Consider the following 25,982-nt stretch of genomic DNA (forward strand, 5'->3'; position numbering starts at 1 on the left):
CACCACAAAGCATCCTGCTGCTGTTCCAGAGGAGGGGAAGAGGCGTTTAACCTCCTCTTCCTCCTGCCCCACGGGCTCACCAGCGGGTTATTAATAGGAAAAGGGAAAGAGCAAAAGGCACGGGCTGAGGCCGTCTGCGCTCGCTGGCACCGCTCGCGGCAGGGGAACGGCTCCCGGCGTTCGGGCACACGCACTTGGCACGCGTGCGGGGGGCGAGGGACCCCGGTGACGTGTGGCAGCCCCCGCGCTGCCTTCCCGGCACGGCTTTGTCCTAATATGGACTTTTTCCATAAATAAAGTAGGGGAGAAGGCAGGGGGGATAGGGAAACGGGACGGTTTCACCTCCCGGTATCCGCCCCACGCACAGACAGACACACACCGCTTCACATGCAGCAAACAGCGTTTATATCACGGGTTTTTTTTGTTTGTTTGTTTTTTGTTTTTTTTTTGTTTTGAAGGGGGGGGGGGGGGGGGGGAGGTTCCGGAATAATAGTTTTCCCCACGAAAAAGTCAAGCGTACATGTAATGAAAACACCTTCACAGGAGAGTACGGAAAAAAAAAAAAAGCGAAATCATTTATTGCCCTATCCCTGCCCATGCGAGTGGAAAAGCCCGGCTCGATGCCCGAAACCACCCTCTGAAAGCCGGCTCTGCCCTGCGAGCCCTCCACCGCGCCCCGCAGCGCCTGCCCCGCACTGCCCGTCCGAGGGAGCTCCCGGAGCAACGCCCGCGCGGCCACGAACGACAAGCGAAGCGGGAGTACCTCGTTCCAACAACAGGTCTCTTAACCGTGCATCCTTCACCGCGGTACTGTTAAGCTGCTCCCTGGACATACTGTGTCCGCTGGGAAGGGAGGGCCTCCGCGCCCCGCATCGCCCGCCCGCCTCCGAGCTGCGCCCGGCTGCTCTGCTGTCTGCCTGCCTGCCTGTCTGTCTGTCCGCCTGTCTGTCTCTGCAGACACCGGGCGGAACGCGGCTGCCCTCAGCCCGACCGCGCTTAACGATCAAACCGTCTCAGCCGGTTAGACGCGCTCCCTAGGCTCTAGCTGGAACCAGATGCAAAAATCATCATTGGGAAAAAAAAAAAAAGAAAAAAAAAGGAAAAAAAAAAAAAAAAGGAAAAAAAAAAATCAGCGCGGGGAAACGATCCGCAGCGCTCCCGGCCCCGCTGCTCCCGCCCGGCCCCTCACTCCCCGCCCTCCCGCGGGCCGCGCACGGGGGATCGCGCCGCAGAAGGACGGACGGACGGACCTTACCGCGCAGCGCCGCGCCGCTCTTTAAGCCGCGGCCGCCCGGCGCCCGGCGGAGCCTCCGCGCCCTCCTCCTCCCGCCCGACCGCTCCGCCGCCCCGCGCCGCCGCTCCGCGCCCGCCTCCGCGCCCGCCTCCTCCTCCGCCCCCGCCCCGCGGCGGCCCCGCGCCGCTCGCCTGGGGGAGCCCGCGGCCCTGAGGGCCCTGGGGGCCGCCCGTCCCCAGGTGGGGGTCACCCGGCGCTGAGCCGCCATTACCCGCGACGCGGTCGGCGAGGGCGCCTCACCGCCGGCGCCCGCCTTTGCGGCCGTGGAAAGAGAGGGGCCGCGGAAGCCTCGGATGCTGAAGCGGTGCGCGATGATGCGACGCTGTGGGGAGAGACGCGGGGTTTACGATATTAGGGAGACACATCCTGGCGCGATATCGCAAAACGAGAACCGCCGAAAGAAATAATCCATAAAACCTCAAGCCATCTACACGCAGAAGTTAAAAAAAAAGAAAAATAAAAAGAAAGAAAGGAGGGGGGGAGGGGAATGAAAAATACCACAGATTTTGGTCTCATTATTTCACGTGTTGTTGGCGTGATTCCCAGCGGCTGCTTCCCCTCAGCCCCTCCGCCTGCCTCGGCCCCAGCGCAGAGCTGCCTCTGCTGGCGGCTCCTGGGGCACAGCTTCACCCCTAAGCCATTACTTCCGTAGGCAGGAGGGTGCTCAGCCCCCGCTCGGTGCCCGGGGTGGGCAGCAGGCCGCTGGGCAGCCCCATGCCCTGCCACAGCATGGCTGCCACGCTGTGAGCTCCAGGAACCGCCGTGGGCTGCATGACGATAGCGCTGCTCCTCACACGTCCCATGGCTGCAGACCCAAGCACCAGCCTCAGGAAACCAAACCAACTTGGGGTCAAGGGGTGAAAGCTGAGAGAGGAGAAACCATCCCAGCTCAGTTGCCCGTCAGGTCGGCACGGCCACGCAGACAGACCTTCCCACATCGCTGCTGGGCTGCTGGGTGCACGAATGGCTTTTGGTGCTGAACAAGTGCCAGGTATCCCACCAAGCTGCCCTGTCAGCACCGATGGGGACCTGCTTCCTTCTCAGGTTCCCTGCCTGGTGGCGGAGGTCCCAACCCGACCCATCACCCGCTGTGCTGGAGAAAGGGCTGGAACTCCCCGGGCGTGTTGAGTCGCAGTGCTTCTCTGCAAACCACCAGCAGTCTAGCACCTCAATGGCAAAGCCGAGGACTGGTTGAACTGGGTAAGACCGAGGTGCAATATTTTAAGGCTAGCTGTAATGATCTGTCACCTGTCTCCTAGTGACTGTGGAAACAAACTAATTCTGCAACCCACAGGACCTGCTTTTTTATTTTACTCATACTCAAGATGGTAATCTCTGAAATGGAAGAAAACACAATCTCCACTGACCAAAACTGCGAAGACGCTGTTCTCTCAATATGACTATCCCCTTTACCTCTTTTTTTCCCTCTGCTTCTCAGCAGACATGAATGACTACACCATTCAAAGCTGCTGAAGAATAAGAGCAAAACCACTGCTTTGAAACTGGAAAATAAGGGGGCGTTCGCCGTCCCATGTGGGCCACCTGTGGGGGAAGCGGGGTGGTGTGGGGCCGGGGCTCAGGGGAGCGGAAAGAGCTTCTCCCACTTGCAGTGAACGCAGGTAACCTATGTGCCAGCACATACGTACCTAGATACATTATGTGGTTTTGTTTAATGTGATTAGGTGCAAGGAACCGACCAGATGGGAACGGCGTGGAGATTAGCGACACAAGCCGAAAGCAGCAAGTTTTGTGGAGGGATTTAATGCAGACGAGGACAGCATTTCAGGCCTCCAAATTAACTTGCTGTTAAAGCTGTTCTTTACCGTGCATTAATAGGAAGGATTGTGAAATTGATTTCTCTCTTTTTTTTTTTAAATCACCCCCTGCAATCCTCAGTCGAAGAGCTGCCTCCAAATCTTTTTTTTTTTTTTTTCCCAGAAAAACACAGCAGTCCTTGATGTGCACAGTTAGCCACACAGCCCACACGGTCCGTGTAGCCACACCAAGCAGTGGCTTGTTTTTGTGTGCTGGACGGAGGGTTCAGTCTGGGACACAGAATTATAGCATGCTGTTTGAAAAGTAATCACATTTCAGCCCCGACTACCCTTGCTCTGTTTATCCTGGTGAGTGACAAAATCTGCTCATGAATTATCCCCACTGCAGGTTTATGTGTCCTCGCACACAGCCTCGGCTCAGGTAATTTACAGCCGTCTCCTCCGGCGAGGTTAAATGCTGCCGTGCTGATCGCACCCCAGCCCCGTTGGTGGCTGGCTCCCGTACCACTGCTGGAAAGCAGGGATGGAATTTCCTAGAACAAGGAACAGGAAGCTCTGGGCATGGGGGGTGATGATCAGCACAGGCTGCTCAGACCGTGGAAACATCCCTCAAGGGACAAAGAAGGTGAGTTGCTCAAAAGCAAATTTCCAGACAAGTACCCATTATACCAACCACCAATGTACAGCGATTCCCACTGCTTTTAATCACTGACATTAAACTGTCAGGAAAACACAGGATACCTGTTCCAACCCCCTGACATGGGCAGTGCTGCCCCCTACCAGCTCAGCTGCCCAGGACCCCATCCAGCCTGGTCCCTGGAGTGCCTCCACGGATGGGGCACCACAGCTTCTCTGGGCAGCTCTGCCAGCGCCTCACCTCCCTCTAAGTAAACGATTTCCCCCTAATATCTAGCCTAAATTTCCCCACTTTTAGTCTAAACCCATTCCCCCTTGTCCTGTCGCTATCAGACTGTGTAAAAAAATTGATCCTCTTCTTGTTTATGAGGTCCCTTCAAGTACTGGAAGGCCGCAATGAGATCTCCCTGCAGCCTTCTCCAGGCTGAACAAGCCCAGCTCTCTCAGCCTGTCCTCACAGAAGAGGTGCTCCAGCTATCTGCTGAGCATCTCAGTGGCCCTCTTCTGGACCCGCTCCAACAGCTCCACATCCTTCTTGAGCTGGAGGCAATGCTGAGAACACCGCAATCCCTTCCATCCTTCGTTTTGATAGTATTTCATAACTTTCACTTATTGTGAGCTCCAATCTAACCACGGGTTGTAAAAATGAGCCATTTAAGTAAGAGAAAACTTACTGGGAAGTTTTCAGGCAAGGAATTCCGAGATTATTCAAAGTTATTCCAACTGCAGCTGCAATGGAGTACCTTACTGAGTTCTGCAGAGTCTCAGTGGATGTTTCCACACAATTTCCAGCAAGTGCAGGAAAGAATCATCCTCCATTACTTCACTTTTCCTTTTTTTTTAGCTCATTCAAACAGGAGCTAGAAGAGATGCACTAAGGATCACATTAAAAAAGCTGAGAGATCACACCATGCATTATCCTACCATAGGAACAGATGAAAGTTAAGGGAGAGACAGAATTAGCATGGGTGCTAGAATGCATGCATATGCAAGAATCCACCTCCAGCACAAAACTGAAAGTCCTGTTGTAGAAATATAGGTTGCTAAATAAGCTATTAGCAGTATTTTACACACAAAAAAAGGAGCGTTCATTCTTCCACCAAGGCACACTTCTCAGGGTTAGAATGTCTCCTGCCAGGTGGATTATTCGGTCCATAAATCCCAACTGCCAACAAACTCCCAGGCAGCCAGGAAAAGAAAACAATGGGGAACAGACTAACACGGTATTTCAGTGCTTCCTAAGGTGTGAGGATAGACTTAAAAACCTAGACAGTGCAGAAACCTGTATAAGAGCACAAGAGAACCCAGAGTTTGGATTTGAAAATCAAACAAAAAACCCCACAACAATAGAACAAAAGAAAAAATATAAGGGCAAAATACAGAACTAAGACAAGAAGGGAAAACTGAGCAAGAAGGGAAAACCGAACCAGGATTACAAGGTGCAAGTAGAATGCGATGAGCTGTATCTTATTTCTGACATTAATATAATCAGCTGGCTTAGAGATAGGAAACTCTGCCTCACTGACAGTGCAGTCTGGTACCTGAAACTATAATGGGAGGAACCTGCAAAGCGTGGAATCAAAAGAAACCTGAGGGAGAGAAGCAATGTAACACACCCTTTGAGGTCAGTTCTAACAACAAAAAAAAGAATGCTTTTTTTTAAGCTGCAATGCCAATGTAAGCTAAGCATTAGCATTTAAAAGTGAATAAGGGAACAGAATCCTAGAATCACAGAATGGCTTGGGTTCAAAGGGACCTTAAAGATCATCTAGTTCCAACCTGCAAATACATCGATACAGAAAAATGGATCTAGAGTAAAATGATGGAGTTTCCTTCTCATGCTTTCATCCCATGGTTAACTCATCGTTCGTCTTGCAGCATTTACATACATGCTGTCTGGATGTATAATTGTAAGGGAAATTAACCCTGGATAACCCCATGCTGCAGCACGTTTACAGAAACTGCTATAGAGAAAACAACCCCAGGAATAAAATTGGGGGTGTTCAGACCATTGGAAATCAAGTGAGTCACACACGATAGGTCTGAAGGATGAGAAAATCTCTTTAGGAGAACATGCCATTAAACATTACAATCGAGCATAAAATTGCTCTGCCACAGTACTTTGTTTTATTTGCATTGTTAAATTTCTTCTCCTAACAATAAAGGATAGTTTATAGCACTAATGATTTTTATAAAAAGGAGCTGTGTAAATGAATCCCAAATGGGGAGCTTCTTTCCTCAGACTTGTAGACTCAGTTTCCTTCCTTGATCGCAAATCAGTGACTCACAGATTTTGCCATCTGCCTCAGGATACAATGGCGCAGCTTCTAGCGAGGTTTCATGATGGATTAAGGTCCTATGGTGCAAGGGAGATGTAAAAACTTATGCAAATTAAAAAAGCACACTGCATATCCACCAATTTCCGTGGTGCAATAACTATGGATGCTTTGCCATTAACAACTCTCATCACTGAAACCTGTATGACTGTTTCACTAAGTTCCTTCCTGCTGGCTTCTGCAGCCCTGCTTAAATCAAAGTACATGGACGCACATACATGTTTCTCCTTAGTAAGTACATGTAATCAATCTGGATAAGGGGTCACAGTTTAAGAGCATTTAAACTGGTTTGCAAAACACATTCACCTTGCTTTGCGGTGCACCCCCCAAAAAAAAGATGGGGACTGAGACAGTGAGCATGCGTGATGATTTCTATTTGCTACTGCTTACAACCTATTTCATGATATAAAGGAATACTTTCTGTCCAACCCTCTGTTAGTCAGGCCTCCTCTTATCAGAAGAAAGGCATAAAACAGCACTTTGGGATACACTTAGATCCCATCTTTCCAGCGTGTCTTTGACTTCTGAATCAAAATGGAGATATTTGTGAACTGCTTCAATTCCAGCAGCTGCAGCTTTAAGCCTCTCAGTTTACAGTACAATCTTGAGAACTGACAACACTGGGAATAAGAACCAGATCTAGTCAAGTCTTCCTAGGCCAGCAAGAGTGAGGACAACTGCAGATATCACGCACTCAGCTCATGGGGAAGCACTGGGCAGTTCCTCATACAGCACTGCTCTTCTGACTAATAGCCTGGGCGAGAGTGTGGATGTCACAGGATGTGTGAGACAGGAGATGGAGAGAAAGCCCACAGAGAATCCCACAGCCTTGCAATGCTTTCTGCAGGATATCCATATCCGCTTGGCAGCAGCCAGGAAGCAGAGCTAAAATATTGGTGTGTTTTCGCCGCTCTTGGTTGTGTGTTTTCATGTGCCGTCACAGGCGTTCCTCAGCAATCAGAGGCGTTTCCCGACAGAACAGCTTAGAGAAAAGAAGGAATTAAGAGAGCAAGCTCAATGCTCAATGGAAATTGCATCCCTCACCACGACGCTTGTGAAAAGTACACCTTTGGGTAAACACCCAGCGAAATGACAACCGTGCTGCAGAAGCTATTTTTACCATCGCAGAATACGTTATCTTTTCATTTTGTATAAAGGCAATAAAAATTCATAAGACTCATGCTCTGCATTTAAGGAGAAAAGCTCGGTAATACAGCATTCAGACCACATGGTTCTTAACAGCACCGTGAACGGTCTACATTCTTCAGCCTTTTGACACGTTCACAGAGATGGTGTTTACACTGACTCGTTCGTAGTACATCATAGCACATTTTAACGATTCAGTTCAGCTCTGACAAAAGGAAACATCTGCCATAATTTCTTCTTTCGTGAACTTTATCACGATTAAAAATCTGACGTTTCACCAGCCTGCGTGCCAACCGAGAAGCACGCCAAGTTCAGCACTTCCCGATACATACAAATGCGTGCAACGTGAACAGCTAGTCCCAACAGCGCTACGCCGTCACTGGCTTGTCAGTTCCCACCACAAAAGAGAAAAAAGATCACAGTTTGTGGGCAATAATTTCATAATCTTGATCTGGTTTCCATATGACAGTGAGCAAGAGAGAGAAAGCAAAGAAAAAGAGAGAGAGAGAGAGAGAGAGAGAGAATGCTTCACAACTCGGTGTGATGACAACATCGGATTTCTACGTCTTGCCCTACTGCAGGCAGAAAGATGTTAAAGCAGCATGTCAAAACTGGTGTAGCTTCTAAAAACTGATTTCCTAAGATCACTTGATGGACAGCACGCTAGCAACCTGATACGAAGCAGGAATCCATTCTCCTTTATGCAAAACGCACCCAAGGCCCAGGCAAGGCAGTAACAGTATTCTTGCTTCCAGGAGAACCAGAGACACCTCACGCCTGGCTGCCTGTGCCCATCCCCTCTGGTGGCACCGAGCACCGCCACCAAGCATGGCCTCCCCGAGCTCAGCCTTTGGCACTGTGTGAAGCTGTGACTGCTCGGCCACTTCTGAAGGTGGAAGCTCTGAAACCACAAAGGTGCATTTTCAAAGTCTGTTCGGCAGCAAAGGGACAGGTGTCCTTTTCCAAAGAGAAAATGGCAGGCTCCAAACAGCTGCCATAGTATGTTTCTGTGTGCGACAGCACAAAAAAACAACAACAACAACAAAAATTTGCTTGAAATCTTGTCAGACACACTGGGAACTGACAGCTAATGCATCTTACAGTCGGTTGGCTGGTATTTTTGGATGGGAGGCTGCATTTCAAACAACTTCATCGCGTGTTCCCACTTGATACAACCGTACATCTGACACTGTTGTGACTCACCGGCAGCGTTTCGGTGTAGTCCACTCATGGGATCCCACTACACCCTGCTCAGGCAGGACAAAACTTTCTGCACGCATTTCCTTGTTGAAGTTTTGACAGTAAATATTTGTTTGCGTGGTTGCAAAAAATGCAGCGTGTATGGATGTGCACACATGGAGTGGGAAAGGGTTATAAAGCACATTCACCGGTGCTCACTTCTACCAACTCTTGGCCCCACTGGGGTAGCAAAACTACTGGTGCTTCACACTTGCCGAGGTCGTCATTTTTAGTTAAAACCCACATGGTCTTCATGTGCGATGCCCTGCCACCAACATGCACTTCACACATTGGTGCTGTCACAACAGCAAATCCCAGTTGTACCTTCACCAAAAGTGCTAAGGGGATTCTTCCAGGATTTCAGGACACCCAGCATCCTTACCTGCTTAGCAGCTCTGAGTGGGCTTCTGGTCACTCAGAAGTCCCCAACAAACAACTGGTGAGACTGTGCGGCGGTGTGCATGCAATGCAGGATCTAGGACGTGTCTGGTACCTCAGGCATGTGCTGGCCACCTGCCCACAGCAACTCAGCTTCCCTGAATGGCTGCTTTTACAGGTTGCATGTATTACTGTATAGGTCACTGCAGTTTCTCACTCTGGGCAGCTTTTTGGGGCCTACAGCAGGTGGTTACCCGCTCCCAGGTCAGCAGCTCAGCATGAGGAACTGTCCCGGCGTGGCAGGCTGTGTCTCAAGGGGTGCTGAGCCCCCATCATCTACAGGAGAGCAGCTTCTCAACCAGAATTTCACCCATGTGTGAGCCTGTTTTGAAATCAGACTTGGGAGATAAAATAATTAAAACAAATGGAAGTGTGTCTGCTAAGCCTGATCAGAAGAGCGAAGTACAAGATTTCAGCAGAATGACATCAGCATCCTCTTCCACTGCTTAACATATCACTGCATACTCAAGAGAAACCATGTCCTAAAAACATCAGTACTGCCCAGCAGCCAATTCTCCTGGTGATGTCGTCTCAACCCCGTGTGGCACAAACGTGTAATTATCCACACCACAACTTCACACCGTACAGCAAGAGCTTCCTCAGGGACGTGCTCCCCTTGCTGCCACTGGGACATGAAAAGGGTCTCATGAGGAGAGCCACAGAGCCCCGCCAATGGCGGCAAGGTGGAGAGAAATGGCTACCCAGTGCCAAACAAGGACAGCAAGGCTGGGCTGCCGCTGCTGCCTCAACAGCCGTACTTCCTGACTTGGAAGCTGTGTGTCATTGTATTTGCACAGTTTTGCTAAATTAATTAGAAAAGGCACACCCATTACAGTGCTCATCCTGTTTTTTTAGCCACATCAAATGCCTTCACCTTGCCGTCGACACATCTAGTTTCTGTTTTACACACAGAAGACGGTAAGAAGGGGATTGCTCAAGCCAAGATTGTGCATATGAGGAGCATGAATCTGTCATTCAGCCCAAACTGGCTCCCAGCCTAAGCCTATCTGTTTTGGGGCAGGCTGCTTAGACATTTTGAAATTAAAAGGGCTGGGGAACTTTTCCATTGTGTCCTCTCAGATTTCTTGCTCTCAAAGCCCAGACTAGGACTTTTTGTTCATTCTAAGTGTCTTCCTCAAAGCCAGCTTCAACCTGAATGCCTCTAAAAATATTCAAGAAGGTGGGCTTTTTTTTTTTCGTTTTGCTTTGTTTTTTTACTTTTAGAGTCAAGCGTTGTCATTCTGAGTGTTAAATCTCAGAACTTTGAAGGTCTGTTTTTCTGCTTAAAAAAAAAAAAGTTGTTCTTTATTTTTTTTTAGCAGTGTGAATTTCCACTGCATAAAGAACTATGAGTCCCAGTTTCCAAAATGTTCACATTTTATCTTTTTTTTTCTTTTTTTTTTTTTTGCTGTATTTCTTCAGTTAATACTTTACAACTCTGCCTGTGAGTGAAGTAGCTTTAGTACTCTGTTGCCTACACATTTTGCCATTTCTAACACAACAGCGCTGTAACCCATTTGTTTTGTCAGTGCATCTTTCAGCATCGCTTGTACTTCACAGTGCAGATGTCTAATGCAGATCAAGGCAGGCAACGCAGTATATTCTGTTCCAAAAGATATCCCCACCTCCTCATTTGTTTTGCAACACGGTTATCAAAGCATTAAATAAATAATGCTTTAGTTAGCATATATCCATTGTTTTACATATTTAGAACGGTTTAGAGATGTTACTTAATTTCTTCACGTGCTCCTCCTGTGAATTAGATGCAGAGAAGATTTTATATGGAAGGAAACTGAACTGCAGCTACAAAGCAACTCAACGGCTAAACAAAATGATCCAACCAATGGCCCTTACTCAGTTTCCAAGGCCAGAATTAATCCCATTTGTAAGGAAGAAACCAAATAAAAAAAGTGCAGACCACCTTCTGCAAATGAACAAAATGCAGGCTAAACTTTGATCACTGCTTTTTCTCCCTGAGCCTCTAGCCCCAATCCAAAGCCCGAGTTGTGTCCGTCTGTGCTCGCGCACCCGCATGGCTCACTGGTCAATGCAATTTTCAAAGTTTCCCATCTTGAACAATTTATTTTCAGGAACAAAGCCTGGAAAAGATCCAAAAGCCCAGTGTGTGTTGGCAGCCGCTCAGGATGCTGTCTAGGTGCGTCTGGCTTGCTCAACTAACAACTCTTTCCACTTCCTCCATTCAGAGCACATTTGTATTTTGCTGTACTGCAGCAAGCCAGGCATTAACTTCCATTCCTTCATTTCTAAAAAGGCTACCAGTTTCTCCCACCAGATCCCCAGCTTTATGGGCTGTCAGACATTCTGTTTTTTAGCTGGTGACTGAGAATCTGATAGCAAACGTACAGTTCGGGATTTACGGCTGGGAAAACAATTTCCCAAAATATCTGCATGAATGTAACGCAGAACTACACCACACTATAATGGTGAGTATTCCTGCTCAAAATGGAAGTGCTAAACTTCAAGCACGGCTCCGTGCCTGAGGCGATCCAAGAAACTTCTGCTATGAGTAGCAGGGCTCGCTCAGCACTCTGCAGGCAGCAGCCGTCTCCTTCCCTCTCCTCCTCCTCCTCCAGGTAGCACCCACCACGATATGAAACTGCTGTTCAGCTCTGCTTTTAAAGCAAATTCCACTCTATGCTGCTGTCATCAGGACACTGTTTCTCAGCTGCTGCCCTCCAGTTGTTCAGTCCTGAAATGGTCCCTCTGAAGATTAGTACACTGATTTTTCATATGCAGTAACACGGAGGGAAATAAACATTAATGTTAACCTAACAGTATTGTTCAAACAGTAAGAAATCCCCCCTCCCCCCTCCCTCTGCTGCTTAAAGCTGCAAAAATTAAATCCATAAAGGCATTTACAGAGAATGTCTTATTTAGGGAACAAAACAAAAGTGACTGACAGAGTTATTTGTCATTGCTGGTAAATAAATTTGTGCAGCTTACAATGTTTACCCTGGAGTACCAGCGGAAGATCCATCCGTGATGCATTAGAAACGAGCTTCAATGACAAACTTCAGCTCTCTGCTCTGGCACAGCTGATGTATTGACTAGACAGGTAGATATTAGGTACTCTGACTGTCTGGATGCTATGGAAATCACGCTGCACGCATCTGACCATTGTCAATGGCAGAAGACAAGAACCGACCTCATTCTTATTCTAGCCAGGAAAAAGGCCTCGTCTGCATTAGCCTTTTTACTGAAAGGCTGCCATATTTGTCAGTTCAGACGCATGTAAGATAAGCTCCTTCCCCGCTATCTAATATTTCACCAGGCAGTGGAAACGAAGGATAAGCAGAACCTAATAGTCTATGTGGGCAGGAGATCTTGAATGCTGTCAAGCTCAGCACAAGGCTTGGATGCCCGAGACAAGGGGAAGTTTACAGCAGAAGCTAATCACTTCATTTGGAAGAAAAAAAAGCTCACAGGGATTTGGAGAAACTGTTATGACTTATCCTGACTATGCAGCAAGCCAGACGACAAGTGTAAAACCCTTAGTGCAGCATTACACTCCGCGGCACTCCCTCCCTCTAATGTAGGTACCACTCAGCTGCAATTGCAGCCTGGTCAGAAGGGATTAACGGGGGGAGCTGCAAAACCTCTGCCTTCCCAGAGTGACTGTAGGAAACAGAAGGACAGACAGGGAGGAGCGAAACAAAAACCCCAATTCTACCTTCTCAGCACGCTGTGGCACAACAGCTCGCAGGAAGGTCCAAAGTGCGGTGGTTCAGGCTTACCTGACGCTCCCCCCTGCCACTGTGTGGGCTTTTACACTGCTCAATGTGGATACGGGGTGCTGAGGGAGTCTGGGTAAGATGAAGATAGCCCATTGCCAAGCTCACAGAGTAAGCACACTTTAACGGCATGTCTGCTTTGCAGATACACCATCTGAAACAGCAGGGACTGTACAGCGACACTCTATTTCAGTGTCCTCACATGAGAATCAAACTGTATTTACATAGAATTGCAAACCCACCACATGCTTCTAATGCTGGGACACCCAAAACAGCCCAAACGGGGTAAATTTGGTAGCAGAACTGGACTGCCAGCATAATGTCTGCCCCTAACACCTCACCTGCCCACCCCTAACAGCTCCATCCCTCCCTACAGCCCAGCCACACCACCCTACCATCCCTATCCCATGATGGAGCAACACATAGGTGGTCATGAAAAGCCCACTCCCAGGCCTCAGTGCTCACCATGCCCTCCAAGGAGGCCAGCTGGGAGCACGTGAAACAAAGCCTGGCCAGGGGCTAATTTTAGGCCTGGCAGCCTCGAGGACATACAAGGCTGTCTTTATCTCTGGCTTTCCCACCTCCTTGTCCTTTAAGGTCATCCTCTGAAAAGGTCATCTCCCCCTGTAGCGCTGTTTCCTTCCTCACATGAACGAGTTAAAACTTCATGACAGCGTACACATGGTGGCTGACCCGACCTCCGCGTGAAGCCGCTTTCCCAGAGCCTTCCCAGCCTGCTGGCACAGAGGGGACGTGGGGCTGCAGCCCCTCCTGCCTCGCCTCACCACAGCCACCACATGGCATGCTCAGGCACACACAGAGGGGAACTGCTCTGCCTTTTTCACATGAACCTTGAAGCGCTTCTTTGGTGCTTTGTTTTTTTGCTTGTTTTTTGTATTTAATCATGTGGGGAACTGGGAGCTAACAGAAACCTCTTGATTTAAAATGATCTACTTCACGTTGCTAGGAAAGAAAAGGGAAGCGGAAGTGGCCAGGAACTGGTGCCATGTGCGATCTGCTGGCTGGCCTCAGCATCACAGAATACCCTGACCTGGAGGTGACCCACAGGGCTCATCGGGTCCAACTTCCAGCCCCATACAGACCATCCAAAATTCAAACACTGTGTCTGAGAGCACTGTCCAAACGCTCCTTGAACTCTGGCACTTGGGGCCATGCCCACCACCCTCTGGTGCAGCACCTGTCCCTGACCCCCAGCTGCCCCCTCCCCTGACACAGCTCCATGCCGTTCCCTCGGGCCCTGTCGCTGTCACACAGAGCAGAGCTCAGCGCTGCCCCACGGCTTCCTGTGAGGATCTGCAGCCGCCATCAGGCCTCCCCTCAGCTCCTCTGCTCTGCGCTGAGCGAACCCAAAGACCTCAGCGGCTCCTCACACAATTTGGCCTCTCGACCAGGGTCCAGCTCCATTTCTCCTTAAAAAGCAGTCAAACCTCTGTCAGGTGGATGCTGGACTCCTCACGGAGGAGTGAGGTGCTGTATGCAAACTGCCCTGAGCTACAGGGCACTGTGTCCTACTGACCTGGGCAGGCTGCCCACCCATGGGCACCTCAGCTGGAGGCAGTCCCAGCACCCAGGCACAGGCCACCCCCAAATCACAGCTGTGAAGGAGGAATACAGGGCAGCCATTGCCGTGCTCTCCACCCAGGACACAGAGCAGAGCAGTGCCTGTGCTCAGGGAGTGTCAGTGCCAGCAAGCAAAATGCAAAAAGGAAGGGAAGGCTACAGTAGCCTTTCAAAATGATTTAGTTTCACTCTTCACTTCCTAAAATGCAGCAGTGTTTTACCTAAACACTGGGAAAAAATATAATAATCTCACGGTCTGCCTTTACTCCTTATAGTCTTCCGTCTCTGTCAGTGTTTCCGCACAAACCCATAGAGAATGTGTATGGCTCTCCATTGCAACACCAGTGCTGGATCCCAGCCACAGGGCTGTGACAGCCTCACGTGCAACTGAGGCAGGACGGCATGGAAACATAGGAGTTTCTGGAGAAAAGCTCATTTCATGTAGCCATACTTCATATCTCTTCTTTTGCTTCACGTTCCAGCTAACATTCAAAAGCTTGCACAGGAATAAATAATCTCTTTTTCTCTTTAATATTGTTTCTAATATTCTTTTTTTCGTTTTTCTGAACCTCGATTAGACAGACATGTCTACTTTAAAAGCAGTCTCTAGCAAGTCCATTCTCTAATGAAACAACTAGGGCAGAATGGCTCACTGTTAATGTTGCATTTAGTCATTAAAAATGTGCATTTGTGATTCTAAAAGCTGCTAGAGGCAAAACACAACAGAGAGATACATACTCAAATTTACATTTAGTTTCCAGCCTGGTAGATTCAGTGAAACTAAAATTAACATTTCCACCTTTTATATGCATTTATGGACAAATATACATTGAATAATAACCACCACTCATCTGAATCATCTTTCAGCAGAGGACTAAATGCCTTTTCAAAACCCTAAATAATTTAGCATCATAATAGTGTGAAGTGTGTAAAGATACTTCTCTATACCACTGTGTTAGCTCTGGGCACCTTAAAGCAGCAGAGCATGATGGCTTTGGCAAGGAATACACACAGCCCATTGCTACAGGAACAAAAATACTTGAAGTGGGCTGGAAACCATCACGAAATAACAGTAACAGATAACCCAAATCATCGTAACAGCAAATAATACAGGCTATACGGTGGGATCATTAATTATGAAGAACTACAAAGACTTCAGTTTCAGATTTCATCCATGCTTGTTAAATGACATAACGGTGAAACAAATTCATTCTTACTATTTGTGTTATGGAAACACAAAGCTCCCAGTCCAGAATCATAGCTGCAGTGACCTGGGCAACATGTAATTAAAAAAAGACAGTCCTTACATGTACAATTTGGAGGTCTGGAAGTACGACATAAAAGATGAATCTCTTATGAAATGGGAGGAACAGAATGCTTGCATCCACTGCATAGGATTCTGGGTACTCTCAGCTCTTCAGCTGCGTGGCCGATAAAGACCCAGACAAACCCTGAAGGAAGCCTTTTTACCATTTTGACAGCAAATGTTATTTCCCATGTATCAGGTACCATCCAGTGAATCACCAAGACAGCTTGCTCTTGTAGGACAAACTCCCGCCAGGCCACAGGCAGTAAACATGCAGCCAGACTAAAGGGGCTAACAGGAGAAATGAGCATCCAGTACATTTTCTGCACTGCAGATGCTTTGGGCTCTCTTCTTCCGAGCAGTAAAAGAAAGAAAGAAAACAAGGCCCAGACAGTACCACAAATAAAGCCGTTTCCTACTACGAATTAAAGGCTTAAAAAAATAGAAATGAAATCTGAAAAGTTCAACTTAACTAAAAAAAAACAAATGAACACAAACGCTGTGGTTGCAGCACAGCACAACACACACAGTCGTCTTCACCACCAGCAGCAGGAAAACAATGAAGCCGCTCAAATTTTCTTCCATTGCCCAAACTTTGCTTTCCTTCCAGGCTATGCAGACCAGGAACAGAGAACTACGCCTTGTTTTCCCATAACGGTTTGAAAATCTCACAGCTCAACTTCACGTAACTTCTGGCAGAAATCTTTTTTCACAGCTTCTTGGAGCAGGGAACCTTTAATAATTTGTTCCCGCAGTGCCACGCAGAATGCCAAAAAAGAAGGGGAAAAAGAAAAAAAAAAGGAGAAAAACGCCATAGAGGCAGCAGAAATTAATCAAAGACAAACTAAGGTCCAATCTAAAAAAAATACCAAAGCAAAAAACAAACAAGTTAAAGTGAGGGACTGCAGAACAGCGAATAGGTGAGATGAAGCATGCACCCAAGAAGGTGTTTGAAAGCAGTGAGCTAACGGGCTGCTCTGGCTCTAACAGCTCAGGAGCTCCCGGCACTACCGCCCTACCTGCAGCATCCCTGCACTGGAAAAAAAAAAGCCTTTATATGGAGCTCATTCGTTAAGAAGTGGCTCTTCAGGCTATTGTAAGCCAATAATTTACAAGGCAAGATTCACTTGGTGCTTTGTTGCTGAGGAGAGCAGAAACAAACTTATTGTTCCTCTCCTACAGTGGTTTAAAAGAAGAGCGCAATTTCAAGGGCAGATCAAAGCTGGACTAATTATTTCCTTTCTGCATATCCTATAACTAAGTGTAACAGGTCACTAGGGAAGGGTGAAACAAAAGATGAATGTATTTGCACACACTAACAACAAACACTAAGAAACAAGGACATTATTTATGTAATAAAAGGATGCATAGGGGAAAACATCAAAGCCTGTATTAAATATACAAACTCACAAATATATCACCAATGGTGCCTAAATAACTAAGGAAATAAACTGGCTCTTCTCTCTCTCCATATTTCAAATTACACGGAACTGCTGAGGCAGTTAAATCCTTCAAGTGCATTACTGATCGTAGGGGTCTGGCAGTTCTAGTATTGCCCACTTGAAGTTAATCCCGCGACTAAACAAATACAGCGTTTTCGTTGTTTTCTGCTGTTTGGAAACATTCAAGTTTACTATGGCCTAACCATAAAGATTTTAGACCGCAGTCGGGAAGGCTAGAAACATGCTTTGTTGTGATTTTTTAATGAAACTTGACATTCTTTTTTATACAGCTCCAGGAATCAGGGCTTTAAAGCACTCCAGCTACCATGAGAACTGAAGAGTGGTCAAGAATACAATCTGCCCCTAGAAACTTGCAAAAGCAAATAGCTATTGCTCTGCATTAATTCCTCTCTACAGGAGGAAATCTCAACAGGAATATTCTCCTCGTGTTACTGTTCTTTTGTCCCTTTCCCAGGTTACTTCATCTGCTAGTTAAGAAATTGCAAAGGTTTGAGGGGAAGAACAGCGTGCGAGTCCGATGTTTTGTCCATGCTTGCGCCAGTGATCTCCACGGCATATTCCCAGCACTCCATCCTCAACCACTGCTTTAGGGAACCTCCAGCACAAGCAGTGACCCCAGCACACAGGGACACTTACAGACAGCACACAATACACAATGGCACCTGCCAAGGCCAGGCAATTGCTGAATTTCTGTTAAGACCTATTTAACTCTCTAGGATTCAAAAGACAGCTTTTAGCATATAAGCAGTATTGCATTTTCTTTCTTCCCCGGGAAGACATGTTCTTGGACAACAGACTATTTCTTTTACCCTTAAAGAGCAAACGGGGCTTCCTGGAACAGGCTTTCCCAAGGCAGAAAATCAGGAGTGTTCAGAGAAAGCCCTCTTGGCCAGAACGGAGTTAAGGAGGTGACACAGGGAACATGCACGGTGGGGATGGAGGGATGGCTGCAACTGCAAGGAGCGCACAGCCACCACCACCAGCTGGGCCTCCAGAAGTGGCAAAGTGTGCAGTCCTGCGGGAGTAATGCTTAGCGTATTTACTGCTCTTTTTGTTCACTCTCGAAGCCCTAGGAAAGGCTGTCACCTGGCTCCCATCCAGGGAAGGCTGCACATACCAGGCTGAGTGTACGGAGAGGAGTACAGCCTGGCACACACAAGTTTGAATGGCACACCTCAGTTTCTACAGTAAATCTCAGAGCAAACCCAAACTCCTTCTCCATTTCCACACACAAATAAAAGGCCCTTTATTTGCTTGACAGTGCCTTTTTTTCCTCTTTGCAATGAGCGCCCTTTTACTGTTCCTTGACAAAGAGTACAGATACAGGCATTTCTCACCCACACAGTACTCAAATGACTTTCAAACCTTTGTGTTAGCTTGTCATTTTTTTTGCAGCTTTCACACCCCTATTGAAACAAAGCTTAGACAAACCCTGAAAACTAAGGATCTCTCCAGACATGTCTAGACTCTCAGTTCAACAAGGCACAATATTTTTGAACTCTCTAACCTTTATGGGAGGTGACCAAAGCCAGCTCAGACAGACTAAACTGACACACCGCCAGCTAATACCCTGAACACCTTAAAATGCAAATAGCTCTAATCTTATTAAAAATGGTGCAATTCACCCTACTGCAACAGCAAGAGGGGGAAGGGAAGCAGAACGGTAGCACAGGCTACCATTCTCATCAGACAAACAAAGCTATAATATTTATGAATTATTTCCATTTACAGTTAAAGTCTGAGAACTAGGAATTATTATTTTCTTTTAATCCACGCTGAGCCCGGTAAAAGACTGTATCTAGGCTAAGCGTGGGAGGTGCAGAACTGCCACCATCTCCCAAAGACATGACTAATAGGAGATTTGGTAAGGCAGAAAGACAATGCCAAGTCTTTCCTCATACAGTGCAAGTTGGATGAAAGCAAGCATGTAGGAAGGTAGCTAGATCATGCCAGTGTAGGTTCATGCTGTACCTTCATTATAAGGCAGGAACCTCACTAACTTGGTGGAGCAAACCACGTAGAAGAAACACAACAAATCACTCCTTGTGAGCCAGAGCTTTCACGTTATCCTATCTCCTATCCTATCAGATACGGGATAGAAAGAAACTCTCACTCCCATGCATCGCAGGAGCTGGGCAGTTCCACGGCAGCATGCAGAGAGACCTATGCCATGGATGCAGTGAGCCTCACAAACCACATGACTGAAATTGCCCTAAAACCTTCTCATTTACAACCAGGTAAAGAATAGCTTCAATTTCCACTCCCACAGGGTTAACATTGCAAACATGAGGTAAATGAGGACTAGTGAAAACTTCTTCATTTTGATGCAGCCACTCTTATCCAGTATTGGAGAGAGAACACTGCGGTGGATTTCCACATTCCCTGCCAGCAAAGCATTTCCAGCTTCCTTCCAAAGACTCCAGAGCACTGAGCCCAGCCCTCGGTGAAAATGCTTCAAGTGATGTTGCACGATTCCAAGTCTGAGATTATCTACATTTCTGGATATCCAATTCCCTCCTTCTCCACTCCTTCACTTTCTTCTCCTGCAGAAATGTATTAGCAGCCAAGGCTATCAAAGTATCAAAAGGACATGGATAATAATGATGCAGTACCAATGGAAGAGCTATACTACTGTAGCACAAAAGCCTTCCAGCCATGCTAATGAGCAAAGGCATATAGGAGAAATTGCTTCTGGAGCTTTGGATGCATTTTACTATGGTAATTTGCAACTGGTGTAGAGTAGCATGTACGTACAGAAGGAGTGTGGCAACTTGACAGAAAGCAAGCAGAAGCTGCTTCTCTTTTCTCAAGGCTTTTCTCAGCAGGGTTGCTTTCTGGAGGTGCAAGCAATTCACCAGTGGAAGCAAGAGGAGGAGACTGATTTGTAGAACCTCTGCAGAACTTCTCCATTCCCAGCTTTGCAAAGACTGCAGCCTCAAGGCATGCATCCCTCCACAAGGAAGTCCTGTCTAAAATAAAAACGAATCACCCTATAAACACTAGGACATAATCAAACATATATTTGCCTCCAGATCATGGATTTTTGTTAAACTGGGGCAAATCTTTTTCCAAGAGAGGTCTCAAAGTAAAGCAAACAAAACATACTTCCTGGAGCAAAAGGAATAAAACACCTTACAGCCTACAAGTGCTATTCCAGATGCACAAAGACCCATGACTCTGTCCATCTTGGATCATATGGGCATAAAGGCTTACTATGAGTCTATTAGCTTTCTCATGCCATTAAAGAATAACATTAACTGCTGTGCAGTACTTAAAATCTTGGTTTGAGTCAGATCGCAAAAGAAAGGACAGAACAGTCCCTAGAAGTGGTCTGGGTTTTGCTACTACGCCCATGGATCTGAGAGATCTGGTAACAGTCTGCCAGTCATCAGAAAAAGGGCCAGCAAGAACATCAGCAACTAAGGAAAACTTGTAGGGAATAGGCAGGAGGATCTGGAAAAAAACCTCCAGGATAAGAGTGGAAAACAGCTGTCTGCCTGAGGCACGCAAGCTAGAAAGAAGCTCACTGTAAGTAGCTGCTCATCTTCTAAGGAGTTTCAAAACCACCAGGCAGCATAACTGGCTTTCCCTCTAGCAAGTTGTGCTAGATCATAAAATAGATCAATTCTATAAAGAAAAAATGAAATTCTGTCACTGTGAGACACTGAGCAATACCTGTACCATGGTGTGCTTTTCCAACTTACACAAGGGTCCAGCGGCAGAAAACCTGGGGTGGTTACTGCTAAATCAGTGCTATCTATTCCAGACTTTCATAGTTTCCAAACTGTTGCTGTGTCTTTGAAGTCCTGTCACCAATTCAGATTGCACTGCAGAATTTTCTCCTGCAGGATCAGAGTGTTCACATGGAGCATAGTGAGGCTTTATATTGAGTTCAGTCTCAGAATGAGTTGGCTGATAAAATGGGAAATCTAAGTGCATGGTGGAGCACGAGGACAGAAAGGTAGGAGTATGAAGGTTTTCTTAACAGCCCTGCAGACTTTACAGAATCTAAACCTAGCTCAAATGGCAACACTGCTGGAATATAATAGTGTAAAAGAAGGGGCAGGAGGGATTCTAGTTTACAAGACCCACCTTCAAATTGCTAGAAAGATTTGGGTCAGTCATTCCAAGCCAATAACCTAAGACCCCAGCACAGAGCTTCACCCAAGGAAAGAATTTTGCTCACGTCTTTTGCTTGTCTTCTTTGGCTCCATTCCCAGTACAGCACTGCTGACTGTCTCACTCCCATCGTCTGGCGACTAGAGACAGGAAATTGGAGAGGCACCACAGCACTGGGAACATAAAAGGTGCCAGCACAGTGACAAAAAGGCAGGAGATACCTCCTTTGTAACTCCCCTTTACCGCACTCAGTAAATCCATGTGGATGATCACCTCTGTGCTACAAAGAAGGAAAAGATCCTAAAAATTCTTCTGAACACCGAAAGAGGGAAATTGGGAAATGTTGTACCATTTTCCTTAACATTGCCAGTTCACTGAGGTCACTGGGTGCAAGGAAGAGACAGTATAAGGACCACAGCTGCTCTGCATGCTGTGCACCACCGCTCCTCAAAGCTGCAGGATCACAAAAAACAAAACTGTATCAACACTTTGGGTTTAACTGTGCTGGTACTGCTCACCCTGCATTTCTGATACGTGCCCATGATGGTGTGGGGCAGAAGGAAGTACAGTGAGCACCAAATGAAACAGAGGAGAGCTCTGGGCATTCAGTGTGTGTCAGCTTTCTGAATTTTCTCACATCACCTCAGCAGCACTTATGATACTACGTAAGTCATTTTTCCTCATACACTGCCTCATTTTTCCTCATACACTGCCTCCTGTACCACTGCACACAATCTGGCTCATCCCTTGGCAGAACCAAAACCGTGAGGTCCTTCAGGCTGAAGAACTCCATTCAATACAGGGTCCAAAGGTATCAAATCCAGACCGATTTGCAGTTTATATTCTGCCGGTTGCACTGGTTTTAAGAAATGTTCTTTAACTCATCAGGACAAGGAAGGAAATATGCTAATTTAAATCAATTTATTTCTAAAAAGACATTGAATTGGTATTGCTTGGGTCAAAGTAAGGCTGGCAAGGGTTTCTGTAAACGAGACAGCTTGGCAACTGGAAATACTTCTCTTAGCATGAGAGCACATAAAAAGAGTTCACAAAGTTATGCAGGAATTGTCTCTTATTCCTGCACTGCCTATATGAGTGCAGAGTTCTTCAGACAATATAGTTTAGACATGTTTTTTGAAAGCAGTAAGCTACACCAGCGGGGAAAAAAAAAATTGTTTTAAAATCATTACATCTACCATCTACTTTCTGCTGTGTATGTTAAGGAGAGTGATTTGCGCACAGCCCTCGTTGACATACCAACATCTTCCAATGCAGTCTAAACTGCAGTCATCAACTAAGAGAATTTTTGTGTACAAGTTGAAAGGATCTCCCCAACTACTTTGGAAAGGCTGGAGAGGTAAGCTCAAGGAGAGGCTGGATAAGGCCCTGGGCAACCTGATCTAGCTGTGGTGTCCCTGTTCACTGCAGGAGAGTTGGACCAGATGGCCTTCAGAGGTTCCTTCCAACTCTAAGGATTCTATGATTCTATTCTATGAGATATATGCTGAGCAATTTTTAGATGTATAGCAAAAAAGTTACTGATCATCTTCCCTTTACAAATAAGACTTGTCTTTCAAGACATTCAACATTGTCATTGCAGTCAATTTTGGAAAAACACCTTGTGACATACAAGATTAACAAAAATTAACAGTTCTGGAGGAATGAGGCAAAATTTTAGCAGTAACTCGTATAGCTTTATGGCCTGAGCAATGCAAAACCCGTAAATTTTACCCATGAGTTTCCTTTAACATTGTGGATGTGATTAATACGAGCAGATCTGATACCTGAAGAACTCTCCAGGTAACATAATGTGTTTTCAGACATCCAACTACTGTAACAGCTCTGCTTGCGGCCCTTGTGTAAGGTAAGCAGTTTTTAAAATACAGTAGTTCGGAGCTGCAACTGTCCCACACATAGGGTTCCCAAAATCTCACTGGAACACTCAATTTTTTAGGAAATAATTCCATGTGCTTTTGCTATTTTCCTACTCTGCTCTTACCACTGATTCCAGAGGGCTTGTTTTCCCTTGCCCAAAATGACCCATCACCACTATCACAAGCTAAAATTACACACAGCTGGCACATACACGGAGAAATACGAAGGATCATTTTTAATGTGATTTGCTTTTAAAGGCAAAAGTGCAGTTACAAAATAGTTGACCTACTTTTACTTCTACTTAAACAAACAATCCAGAAAGCCCTCTTCAGAAATGAAAAAATCACCTCAAAAACTTCACTGTGGGAGAGAAAAAGGTAAAGACACCATTACCTACTAAATTCCTCAAGGGAAAGAAAATTGGTACTAAGAAATAAGATTAGCACTAATAAAAGGAAGAAAAGTTAGGAAAATCTTTGGAAGATCTGGGTCATTAGGACGAGATTTCCATGTGTTGTTTTTTTTTTAAGCTAGGGCTTTCTCAATTGTCTCTTATTGAGAACAGCATGTTCCTTGCCCTCACAGCAAGCCTGACACAGAGCTGCTGGTGGCCAGATGTGCCATCCTCCGGTTCTTCATGTCCCACAGCCCCAGCACCAGCACCAACTCCTCTCCTGGAGAGCAAAGCCAGCCACCAAGCCTCCCGTACTCTTGGAGTAATAGGGCCTAGAACTATAGACACACCGCCTACAAAACACCTCCCTGTGGGTATGAGTGGAACCATCTGTAGTAATGGTGTCAACTTCTTTTCACCTACTTGTGCTATTGTATTTTTTAAAAAAACCTTTCTCCTTGAACAGGCCGCAGAAGGAGCCTCATCAGTTGGCTTCCCTTTCCCTGTTGGCACGGATCCTGGTCCCACTGATGGGACTGGCGAGGTGCCCATTGATTTCAGCGGGAAGAGGGTCAGGCCCGGTCCTGCCGAGGCTGCTCACGCAAGCGCACGGCTCCACCCTTGGTTTCTCACATCGCGCCCCATGCTGCTTTCCAGAAAGTGAAGAGAGACCAGAACGACGCAGCCCTGTTGCTACGCGCTGCCTCTCAAAGCCGCATGCCTGAGATAGTAGGCCTGACAACACACAGTGTGTCCCACCTTTGCTCTCCAGGCCTTTCAAAATGGCGTCTGTGCGCCATCTTGTCTCTTTGTCAAGGACCGTGGCTGTCCTGGCCTGTGGGAAAGCCGGGTGTCAAGGAAGCCATCTCTAATACTCTGACATTTACACTTTTTCTTATAAGTCCCCAGTTCCTGGAGTCATGTTTCTTCTTGAGAAACTTGGCTTCCATTTAAAAGCTAATCCTTCCAGGTTCCCGTAATTGCAGAGGACAGCCTGAAAATCTGGCTGCAGAATTTCCCAAGAGGAAATAAAAAGCCAGTAAACAAATAAAAAGAACTGGAAGCTTTTGTTTGATGTCATTTGTTGATTTTTCCTAACATCACTATTTTAAGCAATTCCCTATCTCTCTCTCTCTCTCTCTCTCTCTCTCTCTCTCTCTTTCTAAGGCTTGGCAGATGATTTTTGAACATTTCAGACTGGCAATTTGCTCTGAGCTAAATCCTGATTCAGACTGCCATCAACGAAGATTAAAAAAAGTGTTTCTTCACTTGTTTGTCAGCATTATCCCATACTCATTAATTGCATTTTTATATCTATTCTTTTATAGTAATACTTTAAACCTCTTTCTTGGACTAGAGTCAAACTTGGGCAACAAAGCCTGTCCCCAATCTAGAAAACCCTCAAGGCAACTAAGAGACTTGGAGCTCATTTTATGCTTATGAAGCTGGTGCAGGAATTGTAAATATATACCTATGAGACACTCGAGATTGAAGAAAAAAGCTGACTGGTGCCCTTTGCAATTGGACATTTTACAAATAAGTATGTAATTGGGCTTTAGTTGCTGACCTGTGTAATGTGCACTATTTCAGTATTTCTGTATTTCCAACTCAAATGAAATGATGCTCATTAGAAAAGCGTTCTGCTTGCATTATTCCACAACGCTTGAAACGGCTCTTCCCTAAGCAGAACTGAAACAGAAAGTGAGATTTATATTTTTTAATGCACATACACATCCTTTTTTATTTTTATTTCAACGCACTTTCTGCTGTTAGCAGAGCAAGACATGCAGCTTCGACAACTGCAGATGTTTAAGAAGAAGCCATAAGAAAAGGAAAGGAAAAACAGACTTGTGTTTGCTTAATGTTGACGTATTTTATGCACGTGTGTGCAAGAGCCTGCATTAGCTGTAACCCTCCCTTTGCATTGTTTGACTAAAGAAATAACAGAGAAAAGAATGAGACTTTCAGTGCAGCTGGGTCAGCTCGTACCATGGGACTGGTATCTGGCACGGGCAGGGCCCAGCTGTGCAGAGTATCTTATGCCAATGTCATGACCCAGCTACTACAAACCAGGGCTATTGCACAGTGGTAACAGGCTCTAGCAACAGGCTGCTGTGGCTGTAAATACGTAACCCTGCCTTGTCCCCAGCCACCTGGAGCAACGCCTGAATGAGAATGTTCCTGCGCTCAGACTGGCACTGACGAAGACGTCGATACATCCCAGGATTTATGAGCCTGCACACTTCAGCTGCTTACAACAACCTTCCTCAGAGAGCAGCATCAGCTGGGCTGGGCTGTCTGTGCTTGGCTCACTAAGATGGAAACTCTTCCCACAGCCGCTGAAAGAAACCCCATGTGTTTCCCCTTGCTTACCCAGCCCCCAGCAGCCACTCTCCTCCATCAGCCAACATGAGAAAACACGCTGCTAGAGAAATACTTACAAGGAGCTATTTCAAATAACTTTTTTTTTTTTTTTTTTTTTTTTATGGTATTTTAAGCCTGGGCTCCCTAAAACACAACCATGAAGGTCTGTGGATTGACCTCTAACAAATTCTACCACCATCCCAAAAGGAAAATGCTATTTATTTAAATTCTTTACTGCCAGAAGTCAGGGGCAGGAGGTTGCAG

At 46.4% G+C, this 25,982-nt stretch overlaps 1 protein-coding gene across 20 annotated transcripts in view; it reads right to left on the reverse strand.

The window, feature by feature from the left end:
- LDLRAD4 (low density lipoprotein receptor class A domain containing 4) overlaps positions 1 to 25,982 on the reverse strand; it is a 291,190-nt gene that overhangs the window by 21,353 nt on the left and 243,855 nt on the right. For 2 of the 20 annotated variants that reach the window (XM_015282457.4, XM_015282456.4), the window contains exon 1: positions 764 to 1,303. The exons of 13 other annotated variants lie outside the window; for them this stretch is intronic. In XM_015282457.4, coding sequence (XP_015137943.1) covers positions 764 to 833 — 70 coding nt within the window. In that variant the 5' untranslated portion in view covers positions 834 to 1,303. Of the gene's footprint in view, positions 1 to 763; positions 1,304 to 1,505; positions 1,568 to 1,792; positions 1,903 to 2,222; positions 2,488 to 25,982 lie in introns of those variants that run through there. 5 more of the 20 variants (XM_040685038.2, XM_015282459.4, XM_015282461.4 and 2 more) reach the window with 5 other exon arrangements.

The sequence above is a fragment of the Gallus gallus genome, chromosome 2, assembly GCF_016699485.2.
Source record: "Gallus gallus isolate bGalGal1 chromosome 2, bGalGal1.mat.broiler.GRCg7b, whole genome shotgun sequence".
Classification (NCBI taxonomy): Eukaryota; Metazoa; Chordata; class Aves; order Galliformes; family Phasianidae; genus Gallus; species Gallus gallus.